Genomic DNA, 25,065 nt, shown 5'->3' with positions numbered 1-25,065 from the left:
CCCCTCCCAGGACGTCTGGGGATGGAAGGAGGAAGGGCCCTCGGCACCATGTCGTGCTGAGGTCGCTGTCGCCACCGTTACTATTACTGAACAAGGCGCAGCTGGGTGGACAAAGCCCCTCAACTCAAGCCCAGTCTGCAGGAGAAACGGGGGCCTCCCAGAAGCATAGGGGTAGAGGCTGCTCCGGAGCAGGGAGCGTCCCAGAGGCCCCTAGACACGGGGGCCAGGGGTGTTGAGGCGTTAGGGGGACCTGAGGCGGGGCTGCTGCCAGAGTTGGGTGAGGCAAGGCTAAAGAGTGGGGCAGTAGCCCTACCCAGGATGGTCAAGGAGCCTCAGACAGAGCTAGAAGGAGAGTCTGAGCAGGGAATCCAGGGCCCTGGTAGAGGGACTGGGAAGGCCCGATGCAGGAGGTGTTTCTGGGGGGTCACCCAATAGGACGTGGGCACCTGTGCCCAGGGCACAGGGGAGGAGAGGAAGGGCCTGGGGGTCAGCTGAGGCTTCCCGCTGGAGAGTGGACTGTCGACCATGGGGCAGAGCAGCAGGCCTCTGTGGCCAGGGACCACAGGACCTCTGAGACCAGGGTCATCCACAGAGGACATGACCGTCCTGGGAGGGGGTGAGGGTGCTCAGAGGGCACGTGGAGGGGGCGGGGGGCAGCGTGGCCAGAGAGGCCAGCCTGAGCTGGGGGTCAAAGAAAGGGGCAGGGAAAGGGAAGGAGCCGAAGGAGGGGCCGAGGGGCAGAACCGAACAGGGTGACAGCAGACGTGGGGACACCACGCTGGTGGCCCGGAACAGGAACAGGAAGGCGGGGCCCACCAGCCAGGGAGGAGCCCTCAGCCAGCCTCCCGCCCCTGGGGGCTCCCCCTGAAGAGGTGTCCCTCTTCTGAGGCCAGACATTGAGTTGCAGCCACGTGACCGAGGCAGAAGACCTAGGCCTGAGGCTCAGTCGGCCCCTCTGTAAAGTGGGGCTGCGTGCGAAGCCTGCAGAGAGAGGGGCCCTAGCTGGCCCTGAGGGTGGGACTGCGGAGGGGCTGGGCTCTCAGAGGGGCCCTCACCACCCCGTACTCCTGCACAGGGACCTGCCCCCCTCGCCCTCCTGGGCGTGGGGGCTGGCAAGGAGGGCAGGGCTGGGGGGGCACCCACAGGCCTCCACACTGTGCAGAGGCCACCTGGTCTGAGCCCTCAGAGCAGGGCTCTGCTGTTCGGTAGGCTCTTCTCCTTGGGGAGAAGCCCTGCATCAGCCCCTATCTCAGCTGGGTGGAGTAACTGGGAAGCGAATGTCCCACTGCCCCTAGACTACAACTCCAACACAGCGGCCTGGTGTGCGGCCCTTCACCAGGCAGTACTGTCCTGGGACTCTGGCCACTGGCCACCCAAGGGTCTCCTGAGTCCAGGAGTTTTCTCCTGCCTCCGTCCAGGGAGCCAGGCGCCTGAAGTGTCCTGGTGACAGTGAGAAGAGGCTGCTGCCAGAGCTCAGGGTGTCCCTGATCTGGACACAGCAGGTCGGTGGGAGGCCCACAGAAACGAGGAACTCGGAGCCACTCCCGAATCATCCCCCGTGGGGTCTGAACAAAAGCCCTTCTCCTCCCCGTGCTCTCGGAGAACCGCATTGGTGCTGAACACTGATTCTGCAGAGGTGAGAAGGCCACCTCTCTCTCGGAGGGGACAAGGCCACAGACTGGCCCAATGGTGAAAATCCCTCCAAGAAGGTGGGCTTAGCTGCCCAAAGGGTGCAGGACCCTGGGTGGAAAGGGGCAGGACGCACGGAGGCTCTGCCTGGAGCGCAAGTGCGTTCACACCCGCCCTCGGGTAAGGCAGACTGACCACCAGCGCCTGCTCGACCTTCTGCCAGCTCAGGACCCCAGGACCCACCTCCTCAGGTTCCTCCTCTCGCTGGCGGCTGGGCTTGGTGTAGTCCAGGGGCCGGTCCCACTCGTCCTGGCGGGAGGCGTGGCTGGACTGGGGCGAGGTCACGGAGCTGCTGGGGGCCGTGATGCTCTGGCCCTGGGAGGCGTCAGGTGAGGTCACGCCGGGGCCGCCGCCGCCGGGGAAAGCGTTCTCCCGCCTGCGGTGTCTGCGCATGCTCAAATCCAGGGTTCCGTTCTCGTCCACCGCGATGTCCGTGGCCTGCATCGCAGAGGCAACGCCTGTGTCAGGCCCCCCCCCCTTCCCACGCGTGCCTCTGGTCCCTTACTCAGCTCACCGGAAGCCCAGACAGCGTCTCCCTCCAAAGAGAGCAAGAAGAGAAGAGCCTACGCGGGAAGAGCGTCCTGAGGCTGACGTGGGCCACGCTCTGCCCACCGCCTTGAGGCTTCCAGCGCCGGAAAACCAGACCCTTGACACGGCAGCTCGCGTGGGCCCAAAAACACGCGCAGGGCCCTTAGACTCGGCGAGATATGGGAACACACGTGTGCACAGCCACTTGGGCCCCCTTAGGCACAGCGCACGGAGTTCGGAGGGGACCCATCCGATGTCTCTGCCCAGCAGGGTCAACGGTCAGGAGGGAGAAGAGGAAAGAGTGGTAATCACCTAGTAGACCCTGGGTTTGCTGGGCCCCCTTCGTGCAGGCAGCACGTGCCCCTGACTGCAAATCCCAGCCCCCTTCTCTGCCTCAGCAGGGGCTCCTGGCGGGGGGACACACCAACCTTGCCGGGCAGGTCCTGCGGCTTCGTGCTGAGGTTCTCGGGCATCTCCCAGCAGCGCGTGGAGAGGTTCAGGATGGCCGTGGCGGCCATGTGTGCGGCCTCCGCGTCGTGGGCGTAGTCGAAGCCTGTAGAAGAGGACGAAGTGCAGGGGCTGGGCCTTGGGGGAGAGGCCTTTGGGAAAGGTTTGGCTGCAAAAAGGGAACAAGAGCAGGCTGATATACAACCTGAACGGGAGGCGGCCATGCAGACATGGGGTGGGGGGCGGGGGGTACTTCGGGGGGGCTGAGAGCAAGCACACAGGGCACAGCCAGGGCCGGGAGCCTGGCCCCACCGCAGCCTCACCCCTGTCGGGCATTGAGAAGGCCGTTTCTATCTTGACCTAACTTGGGCAGAAAGGGCAAAGCCTCCGAAGACGTTCGAGCGCCCCCAATATTTCAAACAAACAAGTCGGTGATGCTCATTGAGAGACTAAAGTCTGCAAGTAGGAGGAGTGTCTGGGATATCATTCAGGTGGGAAAAGTTTATCACAACGCCTCAAAAGGCTGCTTTCGGTGTCGCCCCCGCCCCCTCCGCCAAGAGCCACAGCTTCGGTGAATGACATTATTAGTGTTCCAATAAACACGACACAGGAAGGCATCAAACGTTATCTTTTCTAGTAACTGTGCTATAACCATAAGGTCACCCTCAGGTATGATTTCTGAGTAATCAGGATATCGCCAGCAGATTTCCAGCGCCCCAGTGTAAGTGGGTGCCTTGCGGGAAGGCACGAGGCCCCCCGTCCTAACAAGCCGGAGAGACACTCGCACTCCAGGTGGTAATTGTATCATTAACCTGTAGGAAACTCATCACTGCCAATTCTGGGGGCCGACAACAGCCACCAGGGGCCGCCAGCTCCAATCTCAAGTGCACTGGGGCACTTTTCCATTCTATTTGTATTTCCAGGGCTAACAGGCTTGCAACTCACAAATCAGCGCAATAAGTGACCCCTCCCCCCCCAAAAAAAAGCCAGGAAGGCTTGTTCTGGAAGGTTTGGCGGAATGAATGTCGTTAGTGCGATGAGCACCCGGAAAGTTTGCTGCTGATGTCACAAATGGCGCATCGTATCCAGCAAGACGGTCCCCGCGCAGGAAGCATCTGTCGGGTACCCAGGCTCAGCACAGCGGTTGTCTGACCCTCCCAGACCCCCAGCCCTTGAGCTGGAATAAACTGGCTGGGGACGGACAGCCAGGGGAGGGCACGCTCGTAGGGTGAACCACGGCAGCGACGTCGTTAAGTCTGTGGACACGCACGGCACAACGGACCTGGGTTTGCTTCACGTGTAGTGAGGAGACACATCCAGTTTGATGGTGAGTGTGTGGGCAGCAACGTGGGTGAGACACGGACTCTGAGAAAGCCGCCACGGGGGACTGGGGCGTTTGGGGCCCCAGGGTGGAGAGGACCGACACGCTGCTGCTGAGGGCTCCCCCTCCACTGCCCCACAGACGCTACACCTCCGGGAGCAGCTTTCCCCAACTTACATTTAAAGGCTTTCGGTGAGGTTTCGCTGGTCTGAATCTTTGGGGCAAGCATGCGCTTGCCAAAAACCTGAGCGTCAAAACTTGCGTAGTCGAAGGTGACCTTAGAGAACTTCTCCAGCTCCTTGGCCAGGTTGGCCCTGGGTGTGGTGGAGGCCACGCTGGGCCGGTAGCTTCCGTACGGAGGGACCTCAAGCTGCTTCACGAAGCACATGGGCCTGGGGTGTGAGACGGAGATGAGAACCGGGAAGACAGGACGCAAGGACCCTGTGCTGTTCATCCCAATGCCCCGTGCCATGGCCTGGCCCAGCCATCCCTCAGACCCGCGCGGACAGCGACCCAGGCAGGCCCTCCCTCACATCCACCACTACAGGGTGCCCAGGGGCTGATGTGCAGGAAGAATTGCCACAGGGACGAAGCACTAGGAGCCTTGAAGAAAACAGTGCGTGTCCCCTTGCGGACCGCGTCAACAGAGGGAACGAGGAGAGCAGGTTTCTGAGCCCTTTGCAGGGAGCCCTAGAGGAGCATCCTTAGGGCGGCAGGCAGCCGAGGCAGAATTCTGGTGGTGGAATAACTAACAATTCCCCAGAGGGGAGGGAGCTGGAGTGCCTGGAGGGAACATGAAGGAGGTTCTGAGAATCAGCCTCAGGGCGGCCGACTCAGCCCTTAGCCCTCCAGGTCGTCTGCTGAAAGTCACCTGAGATGCCCCTGGAGGGGCTGCTGCAAGGGTTAAAGACACGCATGAAAGGACGCTGCAAGCGTTCAGCCACTGTTACTGAAGCTCTGAAAGAGCTCAGATTTTTAAATGCACAAGAGATGGTGCGAACACACCAGCCCTGACAGCACTGGAGCCACGGCGGGAGGAAGACCAGCCCGGCACAGAAAGGCCACAAGGTCTATACCGGTCTGCGGAGGAGCCTGTGTTCCAGTCAGCTGAGAGAAGAGCGGAGGAGGCCTGGGAGAGCCACGCAGAGACTTCAGTCTGGAAAAGGTGGTGGGCGGAATTAAGGAGGAACCAGTGGTGAGGCCCCCAGGGCGCCAGGCACTACGAGAACCTAGGTGTGACCCGAAAATAGGAGCCGGGTGCCAGGAAGACCCTGCAACCACGAAAGGCTGGCTCTGCAGGGCCTTGGGAAACCGACGGCTCTCCTTCCCCAGCAAGGGCGGGGGCCCCTCTGGACCGGCCAGTGGCATCGGAGAAGTGGCCGGTGAGTGCTCAGGCACCCCCGGGGGGAGACGAGTCCTAAACTTAATGTCTGTGCCACGTTTTGGTGGCTTCCTCAGCCGGGGCTTCCGCCAGCAGCAGACTCAGTGTCCGTGACGCCCACAGAGCTTTGCGGAGATTCGCCCCACACCCTGGGGGTACTGGCCTCTCCACGGAGCACGTGGAGCCTGGATGGAAAGCTCTGCACCGCGGCCACAGCTGCCACCATCTGGCCTCCTCACCGAGGGCCCGGAAACAAAGCGGCCCTGCCTCATCCAGCCTCGTGAGAAACCTCTGAAGTCTATAACGCTGTCGTCCCACTTTTACCGGCAAACAAACGGAGTCACGTTCCCGGGGCACAACCCCCACATTTGGCAGCTGTTTGGCCCCCACCCTGGCCTCGCCAAGCCTCACCTGCCTGGTAGTTTGACATTTTGTCAGTGACTTGGATCAAGGCAAGAAACCCGACAAGAAGCCAGAGGAACAGGAATAAGATGGAGGAAAGAAGCAGTTTCCACCACCGTGAGCGCCACCCGCTTGAAAGAAGCCAACTGGAGTGCAGGGCGCCCCAGTGCGGGAGGGCGAGGCCCAGCCCGGAGACCGCTTGCACGTGACCCTGAGGCCGAGGTGGGAGGCCACGCTGCTCAGGCAAAGGGTCTGCCAGGCACATGCCAGGGAAGGGACAGCTGGGTGACGGAGGTGGCCCGCCCACCTCCAGGCCATGGTCTGTGCCATCGCCCATGCTCGTGACTGCCGGACGCCGGGCCTGTGCAGGGGACGGTGGCCCTGGTCTCCCACACTCTCCTTCGGGAGACAGACGTGGAGCAGAGAGTCTAGACGGGACGACCTGTCAGTTCTAGCTCCTCGGAGATGAGGGAGCAGGGAGTCCGCTGAGCAAGGACACGGGGGTGAGGGAGAGTCCCCCAGCACGGTGGGCACCAGAGAACCGGTCCCACTGGGAGGAGATTCTGAAGGCAGCCTGCAGGGGAGCGTGTGGCCTTGGGAAGGCTCCTCAGCCTCTGGCCTTGTTCGTGGCACCTACAGGGGCCTGCGGGTGAGGCCACACCAAGCAGACTCGCTCTGAAGGGTCTTTCAGAAGCCCCCTCACTGATGAGCCGTGTCTGCACGCACACACGGGGGCATATGCACCTAAACACACGGCACCTCAAGGGTCACGGCGAGTGGCGCTCCGGAGGGTGCCGCTGGCACCCACTCCGCTCCCCAGTTCACGGTCTGTCCTGGGGTGAGCAGCTCCCAGGGCTCCCTAGACAGCAGGGGTCCTGGGCTGGCGCAACCCACTCTCTCCAAACAGGACCAGCGACTCCACAAACAAATCCCTGAACAATCCCAGGCGGTGACATCAGACACCCTCGGGGACAGCGAGGCAGGGGCAGCCGCGCGGGTGTCGGGGCCCATGAAACCACCCTCCAAGTCCCCCCTGGGAGACACCAGCACACACGCGCACATACACACGAGCGTGGACACGCACACACAGCGGCGGAGGGGCGAGAAGCCCCCTGGGCACTTGCGGAGGCAGCCCATGAAGCCTAGCGGGACCCTGCAGGGCCTTCCCGGGTAAAAAAAGCCCCTGCGCGTCCCTGATTCTTGTTTGTAGGAAAAAAAAAAAAAAAAAACAGTCTTGAAGCCCCCTAGGCCTTCCCTCCCAGTTCCAAAGAGCAGGTTCAGTCAGTTAATAGGACAACAGAGTCACAGGGCTCCTGGTTTCTCCTGAAGAGACAGAGGGGACAACCTGACACGTATCTCTGGGTCACTCCGCAGAAACTAAGACCCCACCCGGTGGAGGATGGTGATGACATGCTGACCGCAAGCACGTGGACCCCAGACTGCTTGGAACCGTAAGGCTGAGATTCCCTCACCATCGGCTGATCAGAAGAGGGTCCACGAGCTGATCACCCACCCTGGACCCTCTCCCCTCACGCTGGCCGTAAAGACCCTGCCTGAGAGCCACCGGGGAGTCGCGTCTTCGGAGCACGAGCCGCCCGTCCTCCTGGCTCGGCTCTTGTAACAAACCTTCTCCGCTCCAGACTCTGAGCTCGGCCTCACTGCACGTCAGGCGCGTGGGCCCGAGGTCGAAAACACGCCTCCCGGTCTGTGACTCATCTCACTTACCTGAGGATCCGGTCCGAACTGGAGCCGTTCTTGGAAGGGTCTCCCGTCGGCGGCTGTTGCTTCTCATGAGACTTGGCTAATTTTTCGGCAGCAGCAATGGGACACCCAGACAAACTAGAGAAAGGACAGGAGGACAGCTGAGCCCTCCTCCAGGCCCCACCCATCCGAGCCGGGAGCCAGGCGCCAGCAGGAGCTCAGGGAAGGCTGCCTTGCCTATAGAGGGGCCTTTCCCCAGGTCTGTCCTCGAGCCCTCAAAGCACCTGCTGCTCAGCCAGCTTCTGTTTTTGGAAATTCTAAGCCAACGACACAGAGACAAAACGCACCCGGAAGTTCTTCAAGGCTCTGAGCAAAGGCACCTCCTCTGGGTGGGTGCGGGGCCCAGGCCGCCTCTCACCTCCCTCCTCTCCCCTCACCACCAACCAGAGCTGCTCACAGTCTATCAGCCCACGGGCCACGGGCTGGGTGCTGACCCTGGAGGACATGGTCTACCAGGGTCACACGAGGAGGGCACAGGTCCTGCCCAGGAGAGCACCCAATCCGAGACGCCACAGGTGCAGCTTCCACTGTCAGAGCTGAGAAACTGCGATCAGCCAGGAGAGGTGACATCATCCCAGCAGTGCTGGGGAATTTAGCCTCTCCTCAGTGGTCGGACCTCAAAAACTCTGGCCAGCCGTTCCAGCTGAGTGTCACTTGCCGGAGCCACTTCACGCCCCGCCACGGCTGCAGCTACCCATGGCTCGGGGCGAGGGCGGGGCCGACCTCTCACCAGAAGACGGCAGACAACTCAGGCACCAGGCTCTCAGCACCCCTACAGAGCAGCCAGGCTCGGCCCCGGCTGCTGAGGTTCTGCCTTGAGCAAAAGCTAGTGTCCAGAGGTTTCCCGAATCTCAGCAGGACAGGGTCTCTACCTGGCTCTCCCCACAGGCTGCAGGCCTCCCTGCGCTGCGTGCGTCCATTCCTCCAGCCGCCCTCTGGTCTCTCGGGACCCCCGCTCACAGTGGCACAGGTGAGCACCCCTCCAGGTACTGCTCTGCTCCCGCCAAAGGTCTGCCCTGACCGTGCACTCACCCCAAAGGGCAGCGCACAGGGAGACCATGTCCCAGGCACCCCCCTCCATGGCCCTCACCATTCCCAGCCCAGCCCAGCCCAGCCCAGCCCAGCCCCGTACCTTCTGTGCGTGTTACGGTTGCTATTCACGTGGCCCTGGCCTGTGCAGCCAGGAGTGGGGCACTTGAGCACGTTCTCATGCATGGCCAATACTGCAAGACAACATGGGTGGGGGGGAGCCGGTGAGCACCACCAGCCGCGGAGGGCGCAGGAGCCCCAGGCCCCGCTCAGTCAGGCCACGCCCGCCCCCTCTCACCGCGACCCTGGCCTCCCTGAGGCAGAAACCTTACAAACTTAACGGTCACGATTGCTGCCCCTCGCCTAGAAGCAAGGACAGCTTTTCTCCTGAGCCCTCAGAACACAGACAGCGGCCCCTCCCCAGCTCCAGGGCCCGGCCTCCCCTCCTGTGTGCCCGTGTCTGTGGCCGGTTTCCAGGGGCCCTGATCCAGGCTGCCATTTCAAGGTGAATAACTGGGCGTGCTCCACGTCGCCACGCTTGTAGGGCCCAAGTTTGGGCTTCTGGATGTGCCAGTCCAGAGGGACAGGGTCCTGGGTGGCCACTCCTCTACGTGGACACCATCCAAACACCAGAGGCGGCCTGAGCCGTGCAGAGCTACTCACTCTCCGGGGGGATCCTGTCCTTGTGGGGGCAGCCAGACAGGCTGCGGTGGTGCGGGTACAGCCCAGTGACGTGGCCGGTGCCGTCGCAGCCTGGGGTCGGACACTTGATCTCACGCTTCTCAGCTCTTGAGGGATCTAAACACACAAGGCCTATCCGTCAGAGGGCAGCTGGGAAGCTGGGCGGGAGGTGGTGAGCAGGGAGGCGGAAGGGCAGCTCACCGTCCTTCACTCTGGCTGTCCAGAGAGGAGGGTGACCAGACTGCCCAAGAGCCCAAAAGGGACCGTGGCCGGACAGCACGGGCAGCCTGCAGAGACCGTCCACACTGGCCGTCCGCGTGGAAAAGCTCCCCACAGATTGCGGCAAGCCACAAACAGCAGGACCCGCAGGGCTTTAGGGGGGACCCCCCCGGATGGCGGCTGACACCTTCTGCCCTGTCCTGCTAATGTCACGCGAGGGCCACTGGCTTCGGGCTGGGAGCCAGGCCTCTGCACAGAGAGGTAAAGCCGTGTGACAAGGTCTCTGCCAGGACACGTCCTTTGTATTTGACAGTAACGGGGACCGAGGGGCTGAGTCACTTACCCAAAGCAGCTAATAAAGGCCTGGGCAGAAATTTGACCCCAAATCTCAGTTACTGACCTCGTAGAGCCTCTGCAGGCCCAGAGAGGTCACTTTCAGTGAAGGGAATGCCTGAGAGGCAGAAGGGAATGCCTCTCAGGACACACACGGTCCCCAGAGCACAGCCAGTGTCCCAGGGAAACTTCCAGCGGAGCCATCCGTCCCCTTTGGTAGGGAAGCCACAATGCAGAAGTGACAGACATCCTCAGAAAGCCCACCCCAGGGAGGGCAGGGCCCTGGCGGGCTCTGTGTGTGTGGTTTAAATGGGAGGAAGTTGTCCTCAGACCACCGGGCAGGCAGGGGCACCCTAAGGGGCTCACAAGCCTCTCCCGGGCACTGCCTTCCTGCGCTCGCTGTCGCTGGCCTCTCTGTCCAGGGCTCGTACGGCGTCTGCACCTCAGCGTCAGTCGGTCCCTGAGAACCAGTCCCACTGTCCTCCATGGCTCAGGCCTGCTCTGCACTGCTCAGTGCTCCCAGCCTGGCCACCTGCCTCACCGACCACAGGCGGCTCCTGTCTGGCTCACACCACCTCCCCCCGCCCGTGCCCCCCAGCCCGTAAAGACCTCAGGACTCGCCCGTGGGTCCGGGACTGCGCACCCCTGGGAGGGGGCGGGGCAGGGCCAGGTGCCCGGCCTACCTTTGCTGCAGTAGCTCTTCCGGGCGGCGTCCAGGGGCCTCGCCGCCTTCCCCGGCTCGCCCGGGCCCAGCGGGCCTTGCTCGGCAGGTGGGCATCCCGGCTCGCGGACAGCCCGCACCTGCTCAGCCTTCAGGGCGATGGCCTGCTCCAGGAGGCCCAGGTTCCCGCGGGTCATCATGTCGTACATCTCCGACTCATCCGTGACTGTGGACTTCTGGGACCTCGAGTCCTCGTCCTTCCCATTGTCGTCAGAGCGCACTTCCACGAGGACGGAGTACGCGGGCCTGGGGCTGGGCGGCGCCGGGTGCCGGGGCTCAGAGGCCTCCGGGCGGGGGGCGGGGGGAGCCTGCTCCTGGCAGATCGCATCAGGCGGGGCCTCCCCCCGCTCAGTGCCCAGGGCCACCCTCTGCTTGCTGGACTCCTCGCTGGCCACACCCTCCAGGGACTGGGGACGCAGCTCCTGGGAGCGCTCACTGGTGACTTCGATCGCTTCCTCTGCATCCTCTGGCTGGATGAAGACATCCTTCTCCCCCTCGTCGCTGGTGGCTCCTTCCTCAGCCTCCTCCCGCACCAGGCGCACGATGCCGGCGCCCCGCTTGGCCCCCTGGCCCGAGTCTTCCCCGACCAGTGTCTCTTCAGCGATTTGGCCCAAATTTAGGAGAGAAGTTGCAATGATCTCCTGATAGCTGCTGTAGCTGCCCTTGGAGGAGCCCGTGAGGCTGCTGATGGGATTGGATCCGAAACGAGCCTTGATGGGGCTCCTTCCTGCACAAAACAAGAAACCACGTGGGAGGCACACGGGGAATAGAGGATAGGTCTCCAGGCGGGGCTCCTCCAGCCTGCCCCACTGCCGCTGGGGGACACCAAACCCCCAGAAATGGGCTCGGGGTGGCCGTTTTTGTCAGCCCCTCTGCCCGGATCTGGAGGTCACAGTAAACTTATGTTGGGAGGTGGAGGGAGAAACCACCGCTGTATTTTGAAGCTGAGAATTACTCTGATACTTGTGATTAACGGTCCTCCCTGTTATGTGTACTTTCTTAAATCAGGCGAATCTACATTTCATAAAATGGAGCTTAAAGAATGGATCAGGGCTTCCCTGGTGGCGCAGTGGTTGAGAGTCCGCCTGCCGATGCAGGGGACACGGGTTCGTGCCCCGGTCCGGGAAGATCCCACATGCCGCGGAGCGGCTGGGCCCGTGAGCCACGGCCGCTGAGCCTGCGCGTCCGGAGCCTGTGCTCCGCAACGGGAGAGGCCACAACGGTGAGAGGCCCCACATACCGCAAAAAAAGAAAAAGAATGGATCAGATTTTTAAAAACTGTTTCATAACTGATAAACAGCAAAAGCTGTTTTTAAAGCTTAAGGCTTTTAATTGCCAGGGCTAAGACGCAGCGGGTGCTCACCACACCCAGGCCCCCTGGGATCAACGACAAGGACCACCCCCCAGGGCGCAGCAGCCAGCCCACGTCCTCCCACTCTAGGAGGGGCCGAGCCAGGGCCGATGCCTGAGCGCCAAACTCCCTCCTTTATAAGAAACCCAGCAAGCGAGAGTCCCCTGGCCCTGCACCCTCTCAAGCAGGGCCGGGTCGCCAGGAGGGAGGCGGGTATGAGGACCCTCCCTGGAGTGGCTGCAGAATGAACAAAAATCCACCTCAGGCCCTGAGAGGCGAGAGCGCCAGAAGCTTGGAGGTGTTGCGGGGTTGGGGCCTCAGGCCTCAGCCACATCCCCAGGACCCTACAGTCAGCCAGGGTCTCGGGACATGGACGTGTCCCACCGTCGCACTAGTGTTTGCCCAGGGCTGGGGGCCCCGCAGGAAAGAAGGTGCCGGCAGGGAGACCCCCTCAGTTCCCCCTGCCCCGCCCAGCTTCCCCGAACACCCGCACCATCTCCCCTGATGCCAAGCAGACCCCTTGCCCCTCCTGCAGGTGGCTCTCCTGAGGCCGAGTGGGGCGGGTCTATCTGAGACCCCGCCACACAGACGCACAGCCACATCCATCTGTCCGACCGTCTCTCACACACACAGACACACATCCAGGTCCACAATGCTCACATACAGATGAGCCTCTGGGCACCCCCCCGAGCCCCAAGCGCCAGCCCCTCCCCAGGAAGCCTTGCGAACGTCAGACAAGAGGCGCTTGTTCTCAGCAGGGCTCCCTCGCTCGCGGGAGCCCCGCCTGCTCACAGGCTGCGATTCTCCAGCCCACACTAAGCGCCTTTATTCAGGGGAGAGAGATCAACAAAGCACCTTCAGCTGGCTCGGGGCGAAGAATCTCCTCCTGTCCTGCCGCCCCGGCCTCGTCCTCCTCCGCAGTTCCTTCCGATTCATCAGAAACAGAGGCGCCCTTCACCTCGGCATCCTCGCTGCTGTCGCTGTCCACGCCGTAGCCCTCGTCCAGAGCCAGCTTCAGGGGGTGTGCCTTCCGTTTGGACCCCAGGTGCTCGGCCTCGGCGCCCCCCAGCTTCCTCTTCTTGGCCAGAGGGCAGCTCAGTAAACTGGGAGGGAGGAGGCCGGGCCACCCCGTCAGCACCTCCCGGGCCCCCGGCCTTCACCCTCTGCAGCGCTATCCCTGTCCTGAATATTTCTCTTTGCATCTCATCACCACCCCTCCACCAAAGCCCCAAACTCAAGACTGGCAGGTTGACGTGTTCAAAATTTTACAGTAATTGTCCGCACTAAAAAGGCCCTGACTGTGCTTTAAATTTCACTTCCTGCTTCTCTGGGAAGGCCTAATCTCAACGGCCCCGTCCACGCCACAGTCATCCCCCCTGGGATGGCCGGGGGTGGGGGCCGGCCCAGGCTGCTCTGCTCCGTGCCCACCGCCCCCCAGGCAGGTCGTCGGGAGTGCCCAGGCCCTTCCTCCTTCACCTCCAGACCCTTCACACCCTCACCCACCTCCTGAGCCTGGCACCGCAGTCGGGGGCCCCTGAGGCCCAGCAGACCCCCGGGATGACAGCAGTGAGAAGAGCCACCCAGCGTGTGCCGGCTCTGCTCTGGGCTCTCCCGCACAGACTCCTCCGGCCTCACAGCAGCCCCAAAGGGGAGACACCGGAAAGGCATGCCACAGCCGCGCTCGGCCTCCCAGTAAGAGGGTCACGTGGGAGGCCACCGCAGCTCGGCAGCCAAGAGCAGGGGTGGAAGGTTCTAGATCCACAAAGGGTCCCAGAGCAGCAGAGGAGCTCCAACCCCCAGCAGCCCAACCTCTTTCCCAGGAACCCTGTTGAGGGCCCTCCAGCCTCCTTACCTTCGGTGCCTGGAGTACTTGCCCCGGATATGTCCCGAGCCCGTGCATCCGGGAGTGGGACAGCTGGGGGGAGACAAGCAGGGGTGGTCACCTGGGGGCGGGCCCCGTGGGGCATGGGGAGAGGGTCCGAATCTCGGGGCCCACCCCAGACCCTCACCCGGGGAAGCAGAAGATTGTCTCCAAACAGTTCATCTCAGAATGGCTGCTTGCAGTTTGCAAAAAATTAATGAAATAACTCACCCCCATTTATATAAATGAATGGCTCATTACAATTTTATAAGAGTGTTTAATTAAAGATCTGTGTGTATGAAATCAAGGCTGGACGACTTCCTTTTTCCACAGTGAGTCTTTCCCACTGCAGGCAAACCACCACCAGGCTTCCAGGGGGCTGGGAACAAGGAAGCTCCGGGGTGCCCCCAGAGCCAGCACCTGAAGCTGGCCCAAGGGCAAAGCACAAACACGGGGATCCTCCAGGGCCTTCAAGATGCTGCGAGGCCCTGCCAGGCGTGCCCCTCGCTGGCACACCGCCCCCGGCAGGAAAAACTCTGCAAAGGTGCAGCTTTGACCCAAGCCACCGGACCCCGGCTGCAGGTGGCAGCAAAGACCCCACTCCAGAACCTGCGGCCTGGTGTGACCGCAGCTCCCCACGAAGGGAGGTGAAGCCAGGAGGGCCGAAGACCCGGGAGCTGCGTGAGACCTCGGTGGGGCGAAGCCCGGCCTCTTACAGTTCCAGGGGTCCCTCTCGCTTCACCGTCGTCTACCTCCCCACAGAACCAGATGGTGGGAAGCTCTGGAAACGTCCAGTCACAGGCACAGACCACCCAACCCACTTCCCCATCATCAGCTCCCCAGGGCAGCGAGGGGCCTGTGGGCTTTTGAGACGGAGAACCCGTGGTGGTAACAGGGGGAGCCCGAGCTCCTCCCGGGAGGTATCACCGCAAGATGCCCCCATCCAAGAAGGGACAACCCTGTCGTCACGGGGTCTGAGCCCCCCACCTCCGAGCAGGCTCTCCCAGACCCACCGACACCAGTGAGCTCCTGGGTCTCACAAAGGGGCACCACTCTGGACCTCTGTCCAGACACACTGATTGATCACGGACCTGACTACAGAGGACTGTGGGGTCCCACCGGCCGGCAGGCCACACTCGCTGACGGATCAGCAAGAAACAGAACAGTCCGCGGAGGCAGGGTCGCGCCCCCCAGCGCGACGGTGGCCCTTGCGGGAGCCGGGGTCTCTGAGGGGGACGCACCCTGCAGCCCCCCGTGATGAGGCCACCGTGGCTCGTCTCCTGGTGTTTAAAAGAAGAGAGGGGGCTTCCCTGGTGGCGCAGTGGTTGAGAGTCCGCCTGCCGATGCAGGGGACACGGGTTCATGCCCCGGTCAGGGAAGATCCCACGTGCCGTGGAGCGGCTAGGCCTGCGCGTCCGGAGCCTGTGCTCCGCAACAGGAGAGGCCACAACAGAAAGAGGCTCGCGTACCACAAAAAAAAAAAAAAAAAAAATTAAAAGAAGAGAGGAAAGGAGAGAGGGAGAGGAAGGGGGAGGATGGGGGGGGAAACATGCGAACTTTGTGTGGGTTTCCTTTCCAGACAGACAGGACTTGCTGCTGCCCGAGGCCTCTCACTCTGAAATCTATGCCCCACACTTGCTGTCACTTTCTCAAGAACTAGCTTTGAGACTCTTCACAAAAGCTCCTTGTTATTGGGGATTTGAAGCTGAGGTCCCAATTAGTCGATTAATCACTGAGTCAGTCAGGCAATTAGGTGCCAGCTGCTGTAGCACTGGCACTGCCCCCAAACACGTCACCTGCTCCGAGCACACCTCCGCCCACCAGTTCAGAAGCGCCTGGCCTCCAGCCCTGAGGGCCGGCCCCTCCAAGGGCAGTGGGCCAGGCATGCGCCGCATGTGCAGAGCTGCCAAGGGCCCCTCTGGGAGAGGAATCTGGAGACCCCCTTCTCCCCACGTGCCAGCAGAGAGAGTACCCGTTGAAAGTGAGCCCCAGGGGCTCAGTGCCAGCAGGTCACCCTATGGGCACCCCCAGTGCTGGTAGGATGCCCTCTGTGTGCTCAGGGCCGGAGGGCAGGGTGAGGCACCAGCTCTGGTTCCAGGCCTCTGGAGCCCCTCCCCAGCATGGAGGAAGAGGGAGACCCGGCCAAGCCCTCCCCCGATTCCACAGCATGGCCCTGAGTGTGGCAGAGACAGGGAGGTGGGCAGAGGGCCTGCCTGCCGTCAGCCTGAGAGGGGTCCTGGCGATGGCTCGGAGGGATCTGAGGATCTGGACATAAACAGCAGCTCTCAGGCCATGGCGGAGGCCGGGAGGAGCCGTGCCCCAGCGGGAGCCCCTGGAAGCGACTGGCTTCCCTCCGGCCCCGTGGAGGCAGGTAGAGGGCTCCCCACTCCCTTCTGTCGCCTTGGCAGGAGCTGGCCAGTGGCTCAAGAGGAGGCCCTCAGGTGAGGACAGGCAGGCTGCGGACTGGGGCGCGGGCGTGGCAGACGGGCATCCTTCCCGGGACTGGGAGACGCCCCAAGGATGCTCCAAGAGGGGTCCACCCACTCCCTTCCGCAGAGAGGGCAGCGCCCACCTTCCCTGCATAAGCCACCTCCCACAGCGCGGACAGCAGATGGGCCCCATGGAGACCGGGGGCGGGGTGCAGGGGGAGTCTGCTGGCTCTTCACTGCACAAAGGGAAAGGCCACCAGACCCGCTTGTTTTCTCTCAGGGACTCGGCTTCAAGTCAGAGCAAGAGCTGAAGGGGCTCCGGGTGGGAGGAGGCATCCGAGAGTCCTGCTTGGTCCAGGCCCACCAGCTCCTCAGCTCATTTCCTAGCAACCGCCACTCGCCGGCAGGCGGCTCCCGGAGTCTCTGCTTGAGATGGGGAAAGGGCCGCTGGGGGCGGTGGGCCACAGATTCTGGGTCCACAGGGTGCAAGGCCCTCGTCCAGAGTGAGCCCTGCGGGTACACCTTCCCTGTGACCCGTCCTCCCGTCAAGTGATTCCGAAGGGGTTCCTTTGACATCCCAGTGGCACGTCTGCTCCGGGGTCGCTCTGCCTGCGCTGGCGCCCACTGCGAAGGCCCCGCCGGGACCAACCACAGCCCCCCACGCGCTGGGGGCAGGAGTCGGGCTTGCAGCACCTGCCCCTTCCCGCGGGGTGAGCGCACAATCACAGAGCCCCAGGGATCGTGCCCCACGGGTGGTTCGTGGCCAGCGAACGGTTGCGAACTCAGGCGTGGGTGGCACGTTCCACGTGGATTTTCCCCTAAGCATCGATTCTCGGAAACGGGAAGAATTGCTGAGGACATGGTTGCTAGAACACGTCAATGCATCTCTCCCCAGTTTCTCCATCAGACTGCATGCGGGCCTCACCATTACCATGTAAACAGGGTGAGGCCAAAAGATCGATGATGCTGCACAAATCCCAGATGCCCACACGATCCCCTTCCTTACACTGGTCAAGTCCGCTCTCAGAATATTTCAAAATACATCTGTTCTGGGTCATTTTTGCTTCAAAGTTTCAAGAGAAACCTAGCCCTCTGGGTTTGCCTTTCCAGTCTCCTCCATTACTTCATCTGTTCCCAAAACTCAAGTCCTGTGCCCAGCCTCCTCTCCCTCGTTGTCCCCAGGATGTCCCCAGGTGAACGTCACATAGCCCAAGGGAAGCAGCACCTCACCCGGGAGACCTGCTCCGCACCCTGCGGTCTGCGGCCCCTCTGAGCGTCACGTGGGGTCTCCTCCACTGGTCCACCCGCAGGCCCCTACCCTCCAGGGAGCTGACCACTGTGCTCCATGCAACTCCAGGGGCCTGGCTTGTCTGCTGTGCCCCCCTCACCCTCCAGCCCTGTGACCAGGACTGGCCTTTGAGCAGGAGGGTGTATGATTCAGCTCTTCCGGCTGTGTGAGTTCTAACCCTCCGAGCCTCAGTTTCCCCACTTCACAAATGGGGAAGCACCAGCAGCCGCCAGTGCTTCCATGAGAATCCCTGAGATCGGCCTGCACTGTGCGGCCGCTGCAGGGCTCGCCGCACGCGCGGGGCTCTGAGCGCCGCTCCCACGTGCTTCCCCTCCCGCCTCCAGGTTACAGCCTCAAAGGTTGGAGAGATGCTGGGATGTTCTGGGGTCCTCTCATTTTCCTGACTGGCAAAAGAAGCCATCCACTCAACCACTATCTGGTGAAGAATAAGATGGTCCCAGCCCCAGACGTGTTCACTGTCTAGTGAGAATCTTCACCCCTAAGAGTGTAGAAGTGGCTTATGCCCTGGAACCATGCAATTAGGTGGAGAGAGCTGTTCCAGGCTGGGGCACAGGGAGCACGAAATAACAGCACCCACCCTCAGTAACTAGAAAGCTCTGTTTGTCTCCATCCTCGAGTCTGGAAGCCCACAGAAATGTCCATCAGGGAGTGGCCGTCACCCCCAACCCCGCAGCACAGGCAGAGCAGGACCATGGTGAACTCAGCACCAGAGCTGCCCCAGGGGCAGGAGGGTGGGCTCGGAGCCCCTTCATCCCTCCAGCAAGCCTCAGGCAGGTTACCTCGGCCACAGTTCAAGTCTGGCCCCATCTCACAGGAAACTTATAAAAATTAGACGGGGCACCCAGAGCCCACCTGGCACACTGGGGGCCCTCCCGTCCGTCTCCAGTGTTCTGAGCCAGACGCACTGGCACTACCCCTCGCCCGGGAAGGGGGGATGCGAGAGGCTGCTTTCCTTGCCACTCACTGGACACCATTCACTGGAGCTCTGCCTGGGCAAGATGGCCCCCGGGGCCGGCCCTGGACGCCCCAGGAAGAGCCCAGGCCCGCAGGACCTGCAGTCCGAAGGCCACGTGGGGCGATGCTGGGGCAGCCCAGCCCGTAAGCATTGGGGTGCCTTTCTCTCTGGCCTTCCCCCAGCCCCTCCCCTCCACACACACACAAAGCCTTTAGCCAAGCCCAGGACGGAAGCCAGAAGGCGAGGGCAAGTCGACCTCTGGGGAGGAAGCCTGGCCCCTCCTGCTTCAACCCAGGAAATTGCCGTGTGTCTGTCCTCCCTCCTGTTCAGGATGCCCGTCCCTGTGAGGCCGGCCTGGAATCTGGAAAGTCACAGAGCTCAGCCGATACATAAGCCACTGCTGCCCTCAAGTCAGTGGAAGACTCGGGCGTGGGACAGCCTGTCCCCTCACCTCTGGCCGAGGAGCCACTCAGACGGCACCTTGCTGCCGGCTGAGGACCATGGTGACAGTCATGTCCCAGGGGTGACAAGGTGTGAGCACATCTGTGCCACTGGGCAAGGCTGGCTGCATGGTGGTGCCAGGACAAGGCGGGAGAGGACAAGGCAGGGTGAAGATGGATGCACACAGGCCAGGCAGAAAGGAGCCTCGTTAGGGAAAGCAGGGGCCCGGGCGCGGTTGCTCAACTCCAAGCCCCCAGTGCAACATTTAGGACGAACGGGGTCACAGGCGTGCACCATGCTGGGTGCGGGCAGGAAGCCTTTCTTACCTGAGGTCGGCACCTGTGGGCTCTGGGGGAGCTGAGTGAGAGAAAGAGAAACAGGGAAACTCATGTGGGAAGCAGAACTGAAAAGGCACGTGTGTCTCCACAGCACAAGCGACTGAAGGGCGGGGGCGACCCCCGTCCTGAACCCTGCTTTTCCCTCCTAGAATGTCCTCCAGGGTCTCACAGAGGGAGCTGCCTCCTCCAAGCCGGTGCTCATGTCAGACCCCCCCCCCCCGCCCCGGTGGCTGCTGGTTTTGCAGAGTCGGACAGAGGCCCCAGCTAAGACAGGCTCCCTAGGACAGCATCTCTTTCTCTAATCTCAGGGAGCAGTCATCTTCTGGCTGGAAAGAGGACCCAGAGGATAAAGCTGGCCGGAGAAGAGAACAGGTGGCCCAAGCACCTGGTCCCTCAGTGATGGGGCCACTGGGACAAGAACTTGCATTAGTCTGACTGGCAGACACTTGAGAAGCTCGGGGCGTCCAGCCCCTCCTTGAGGGCCACCCACGCACAGGAGCGGTGTGTGCCCTGTGGCGTCGGGGTGGCAAGGCTGGCCAGGGTGTCAGGACTTGGTGCCTGCAGAACAAGCAGGGCCTCAGCCCCTCTCCCTACCCCAGTGCCAGTTCAACCCAGCAACATCCCAGTGCCCTCATCGCCAAGACTAATCTGGAAGGCAGAGAGGCTGGTGATGCGAGGCTGGCGGCCTCTCCTTCCCAAACAGAACAGGTCTGACCAGGTTTTGCTTTCCCCACTCTGCAGCGCTGGGGCTGCCACCTCCTCTCCTCCCCAGCAGGTGCATCTGGGCCAAAAGCCCCCCAGTGGCCGTGGCCCTCAAATGCACCCTGAGGCTGAAGAAGCCTGAGGCCACCAGGTGCCCGGCTTAGGGGAGGAGCGTCCCAGGGGCGAGGCACTGCTGCGGGATTCCGTCCTCCTAAGGACAACTGCTGTGGGAGGTGGCATTTACAGCTTTAGGACCTGGGACTCTTGGCCAGAGGCAGGCTGTGGACGGCCCTGGCCAGACCCTGCTGGGAGGGGAGGGGGGAACTCACCTCGGAGGGCCTTGGATCTCGTACGAGCTCTCTTCTCGTCATTTTCTAAGCTCATCTGCAAGTAAAAACAACTGCGCTGTCAACAGGAAGACGGCAGAGCCACCCTGTGTCTGTAGCGTCACCTCCAGGCATTTTCTGTCTCAAGCTTCGCCGGGGCCTGTGAAGCTGACACAGGAGACAAGGAACCGCGAACCCACGAGGAGCAGGTGAGGCGGAGGTGCTTTGGGGCAGAGACCACTGGCCCCATAGTGTCCCTCATCTCCTGCTCTGGGCCCTCCTGACGCCCCCAGGCTCACATCCAAGGAGGAAGCTGCAGCCCCCAAGCCTTCATTAACGTCGGGGTATCGTAACACATGGTCCCCTGGCGACACCACTCACCGCAGGCTCTGACCCCGCCATGCTGAGAGCCCAGCTTCCCCTGGGAGTTGGTGACCCCGGCACTCGAGGGTCGTCTTGTTAGAAACAGGTGCCTGGGACCTGAGCGGGCTTCGCCACCCCCCATGCGCTGTCCCGCGGAGAGCCAAGGGAGCAGCCTGAGCTTGGGGACCCGATCACCCTCAACACGAGATGGGCGGGTGCTTCCAGCAGCACAGGGGCCTCCAGGCACTGCTGCCCAGGGGAAGACAGTGCAGGTCATCCACTCATTTAAACTCTTCTAATAACTTTTTCTAATTAAAAGTGTAAAAAGAGGGCTTCCCTGGTGGCGCAGTGGTTGAGAGTCCGCCCGCCGATGCAGGGGACACGGGTTCGTGCCCCGGTCCGGGAGGATCCCACATGCCGCGGAGCGGCTGGGCCCGTGAGCCATGGCCGCTGAGCCTGTGCGTCCGGAGCCTGTGCTCCGCCACGGGAGAGGCCACGGCAGTGGGAGGCCCACGTACCGAAAAAAAAAAAAAAAAAGTGTAAAAAGAAGCGGGTGAAATTGATTTTAATACTAGACTTTACTTAGTCCGATCTCTCCAAAGCATTAGCATTTCTACAGCATCAACAGGAAAAGTTACGAACGGGATTTTGTTTATGCTAATCTTAGAAGTCCTGCACATCTCCTGGACTCACAGCCCCTCTGAGTTTGACCAGCCACATGCCAAGGGCCCGTGGTCACAGCACTGGCTCTGGAGGCGGGAAGCAGACGGGGGTGAGAGCTGGTAGGAGCGCAGGCCGAGGCGTCCCCTGGACCCGACACACAGGCCACCCTCCCAGAGATGCTGACTCCCCCAGGAGAGAGGGAGCGGAGGCCCTCGAGGGGGACAGGGACCCCGCACATCCTATGGCTACCCTGCCTGAGCCCATCAGCTCCTGTCCCGCATTCTCTGCCTCAGACCCACTTCCATGGGGGATGCTGCCCACATCCTTCCAGGGAACGAGGCAGAGCCCTGGGAGGGTAGGGACGCCCCAGAGCACAGGTCATCACACGGGATCCCCAGCCGGGTCTGGGCTGGAGGGAGTGGGAGATAGAAGGGGCCCTCTTCCCAGCAGGTGTGCCCTGTGGGGGGCGGGGGAGGGAGCAGCCCCACTTCCCAGGCCCCCAAGAGGCCATCAGAGCAAAGCCAGCCAGTGGGAAAGGAGCAGCCGGGGAAGGGGCTTCAGTCCCCAGAGGCCAGCACAGGACAAGCAGCTACGGTCCCGCTCAGGAAGAAAGACAAGGGACCCCTCCCATTAACTCCCCTGCTAGTAAGCTAGAACTTGCAAAGTGAGCCCCCCACCCCGGGCAGCATGAACGCACAGAGATTCATGTGCTGTGTGAAGGACGGAAATCACAACCTGGGGTAATTTATGCAGCCGTCGACTCCAGGCGGTAGAGCTGAGAGCTGTGCGTTTACAGCCTCCCGACAGCACGGAAGACAATTACTATAATTCCTATTTTTAAAGCAGCGTTCCCCATGGACCAATGGCTCACATTTAAAGTGAAGAGAGGAGCAGGTGTCAAAGGGACTTCATTACATTTATGAGTCTTCAAATGTCGTCTGCGCTGAGCCCAGCACAGCGGCTTCCGATGCAGTGGCACAAAGGGGCCAAGGCGTCTGATTGCCAGGCCGCTCTCAGCTGAAATGCAATCTACAGCTCTTTTTTTTTTTTTTTTTGTCAGTTTTCCCAAGGAAATTGGCGAGCATTCTGCTAGGTTAAAGCGTGCCTTGGCAATTTGGATTTCCTGAAGATAAATTATTCAAAGAGCACAGAATAGAGAGGGTTGCAGGATGCGTCCGGGCGCTGCTCGCGCACTGCAAGCTCCTGTTGGCAGAGCTGACAGCTGTGGCATTCACCCTGCCAAGCACCTTTCCATCTGCAATTTACCTGCATCAAATGGTCAATAAGTGAGAAGTTCTCTCCAGTGCACGGAGCTTTGAAGTGCAAAGGGGAAAAACTGAACTACGGGAGGAAGAACTAGGGTTATGGCTCTTCAATACGAGAATGAGCTTCTGAGAGCCGGGTGCCGCCACCGACGGGCAAGCAGGGAAACCTTGATTTCTGAGCCAGCGCCGCTGGCTTTTTACTGCTTTCCTTCTCTGAGGGTGGTTCTCTGCATCCTCCCACCCTCAGCACCGGTGCCTCACGTGGGGATGGGTAGCCCTGCTCAGCCTGCCGGCCGCCCCGCCTTCTGCCCCCGCCACAGCAAGACAGGCCAAGACAGGGAGACGCTTCCCAATTTTTCATTAATTTATTTTTGAAATTCTTCCCTTGTTCCGAGCACAAACCAGTCAAGTCTGTTTCTGAAAGGCCCACACGTAGTCGAGTGACCTCCCACCGGAGGGTGAAAGGCCCCATCCCGGCCTACCGGCCTCAACACACCCCCGTGGGGCTAGCGATCTCTCAAGAACTGGTCCACGCTGCTTCTGTGATGCCCACTGCCTTCCGCCACCAGCGGCCTGTCTTGCGGTTGCCCTGGGCTCCCTGAACCAGCTCTTCGCTCTAATTAACATTTCAGTCGTTCTGTCTTCAACAGGAAAACTATGGGAGAATAATTTACAAATGCAAACACACCCCATTTGGCCACATCTCTCTTTTTTTTAATTATTTGTTTGTTTGTTTGTTTGTTTATTTTTTGGCTGCATTGGGTCTTTGTTGCTGCCCGCAAGCGTTTCTCCGGTTGCTGTGAGTGGGGGCTACTTTTCGTTGCGGTGCATGGGCTTCTCACTGTGGTGCCTTCTCTTTTTGTTTTTGTTTTTTTTGCAGTATGCGGGCCTCTCACTGTTGTGGCCTCTCCCGTCGCGGAGCACAGGCTCCGGACGCGCAGGCTCAGCGGCCATGGCTCACGGGCCCAGCCGCTCCGTGGCATGTGGGATCTTCCCGGACCGGGGCACGAACCTGCGTCCCCTGCATCGGCAGGCGGACTCTCAACCACTGCGCCACCAGGGAAGCCCGGTGGCTTCTCTCGTTGTGGAGCACGGGCCCTAGGCGCACAGATTCAGTAGCTGTGGCATGCGGGCTCAGTGGTTGTGGCTCGTGGGCTCTAGAGTACAGCTCAGTAGTTGTGGTGCACGGGCTTAAGTTGCTCCAAAGCATGTGGGATCTTCCTGGACCAGGGATCGAACCCATGTCCCCTGCATTGGCAGGCGGATTCCTAAGCACTGTGCCACCAAGGAAGTCCCTGACCACATCTCTTAACCAGCGAGAACGGTCTCTTCGCCCTTCTTCTGAACCTGCTTTGTTGTATCACGTGATGGTCTCACTCACGGGGGTGGCGATGCTTGGCTGTTTTGTATTTTTCAGTAAAGTCAAGGGTAATCGTGTAAGCTCTTCTTAAATGTAAACGGTTCTCACAATGACTTGTTACAAAACCAGCCCCTTCCACATGGCACCCTTGCCAAACCTGAGGTCCCCGAGTTGGATGTTTACAAACTCGGGGACCAAGAGAGCAAACGTGCAGAGCAACCTTGAAACCAGTAGCTCCTTAGGCTGTGGCTGTGAGAAGGGCTCTCAGAGTCCAGACGCACAGCCAGTGACACAGTGGACAGGGTGGACTCTCCCCCAGGAATGTCCAGTCAGAGGTCCAACAGGCTTCGTGCCGACCTTCAGCTCTACCCCCAGAACCCAGGCCTGCCCACCCCCTGCCAAGTTCAGGTGGTTTCTGGAGGGGTGCCTCCCCCGTTTCTCTTTCTGGCTCAGTCATCCTCCCTCCGTCTGTCTGTCTCTATGTGTCTCTCTGAACCTCTCTCTCCGACTCTCTCCCGCTGTCCCTGTCTCCGTCTCTCTGACTCTCTATGTCTCTCTCTGTTTCTCTTTCATTCTCTTTCCTTCTTGGTTCTTCCCGGGGCCTTCACAGCTGAAGAGCTTCCCCCCTCTCCACCCTATACCACGTCCCTGCCCTTCTGCACCATGGCTAAGGGCTAGACGAAAACCAGACTCCAGGCTGGAGCCTGGCCCTGAGCAGCCCTGGACGTCGCCTGATGCTCCGGCCCCTGCGGGCTGCCCTGGCCTGAGTAGCACCAGCTATGGGACCCGAGGCAGCAGGTCCCTCACTGCAGAGAAGGGGAGATGTCAGGGCGTCGGGGGGCAGCTCAAGAGGAAGGGGCTGCTCAGCCGTGGGAGCCTGGGTGGGAGTGGGGAGGCCCCGTGGATCAGAGAGGACCTGAGGACATTCAGGGAAGAGGGCCTCAGGGGGCGGGTGCGCCTGCCCCGTGGAGAAGGTGCACCCTTGGGTGGCCAGCGCCTCTCAGTGGTCAGGCCTGCGTCCTCCCTCCTTGCACCCCCTCTCTCGCTCTCCCCCTGGCCTGCTCATCTCCATCTGAAATAAGCTCAATCATTCATGTTTTTGAGGTCAGTGTCTCCCTGCAGAGACCTCTTTGACTGCTCGGGGCATACTGTGTAAGGTCAGACAAACAGGCAGAGGGACAGACAAACTG

General features: G+C 61.3%; 1 protein-coding gene across 1 annotated transcript in view; it reads right to left on the bottom strand.

The window, feature by feature from the left end:
- Positions 1 to 20,282, bottom strand: part of MYT1 (myelin transcription factor 1) — a 35,028-nt gene extending 14,746 nt beyond the window's left edge. The window contains exons 1-11 of the mRNA XM_065891828.1: positions 20,228 to 20,282; positions 19,185 to 19,215; positions 13,716 to 13,778; positions 12,719 to 12,966; positions 10,475 to 11,239; positions 9,222 to 9,356; positions 8,662 to 8,752; positions 7,494 to 7,607; positions 4,163 to 4,377; positions 2,646 to 2,770; positions 1,873 to 2,127 (exon numbers count right to left, since the gene is read on the bottom strand). Coding sequence (XP_065747900.1) covers positions 1,873 to 2,127; positions 2,646 to 2,770; positions 4,163 to 4,377; positions 7,494 to 7,607; positions 8,662 to 8,752; positions 9,222 to 9,356; positions 10,475 to 11,239; positions 12,719 to 12,966; positions 13,716 to 13,778; positions 19,185 to 19,215; positions 20,228 to 20,282 — 2,097 coding nt within the window. The remainder of the gene's footprint in view (positions 1 to 1,872; positions 2,128 to 2,645; positions 2,771 to 4,162; positions 4,378 to 7,493; positions 7,608 to 8,661; positions 8,753 to 9,221; positions 9,357 to 10,474; positions 11,240 to 12,718; positions 12,967 to 13,715; positions 13,779 to 19,184; positions 19,216 to 20,227) is intronic.
- Positions 20,283 to 25,065: the final 4,783 nt, after the last annotated feature.

Source organism: Phocoena phocoena, chromosome 15 (genome assembly GCF_963924675.1).
Source record: "Phocoena phocoena chromosome 15, mPhoPho1.1, whole genome shotgun sequence".
Classification (NCBI taxonomy): domain Eukaryota; kingdom Metazoa; phylum Chordata; class Mammalia; order Artiodactyla; family Phocoenidae; genus Phocoena; species Phocoena phocoena.
The sequence above is the reverse complement of the archived record's forward strand: the minus strand, read 5'-3'. Positions and strand labels throughout refer to the sequence as shown.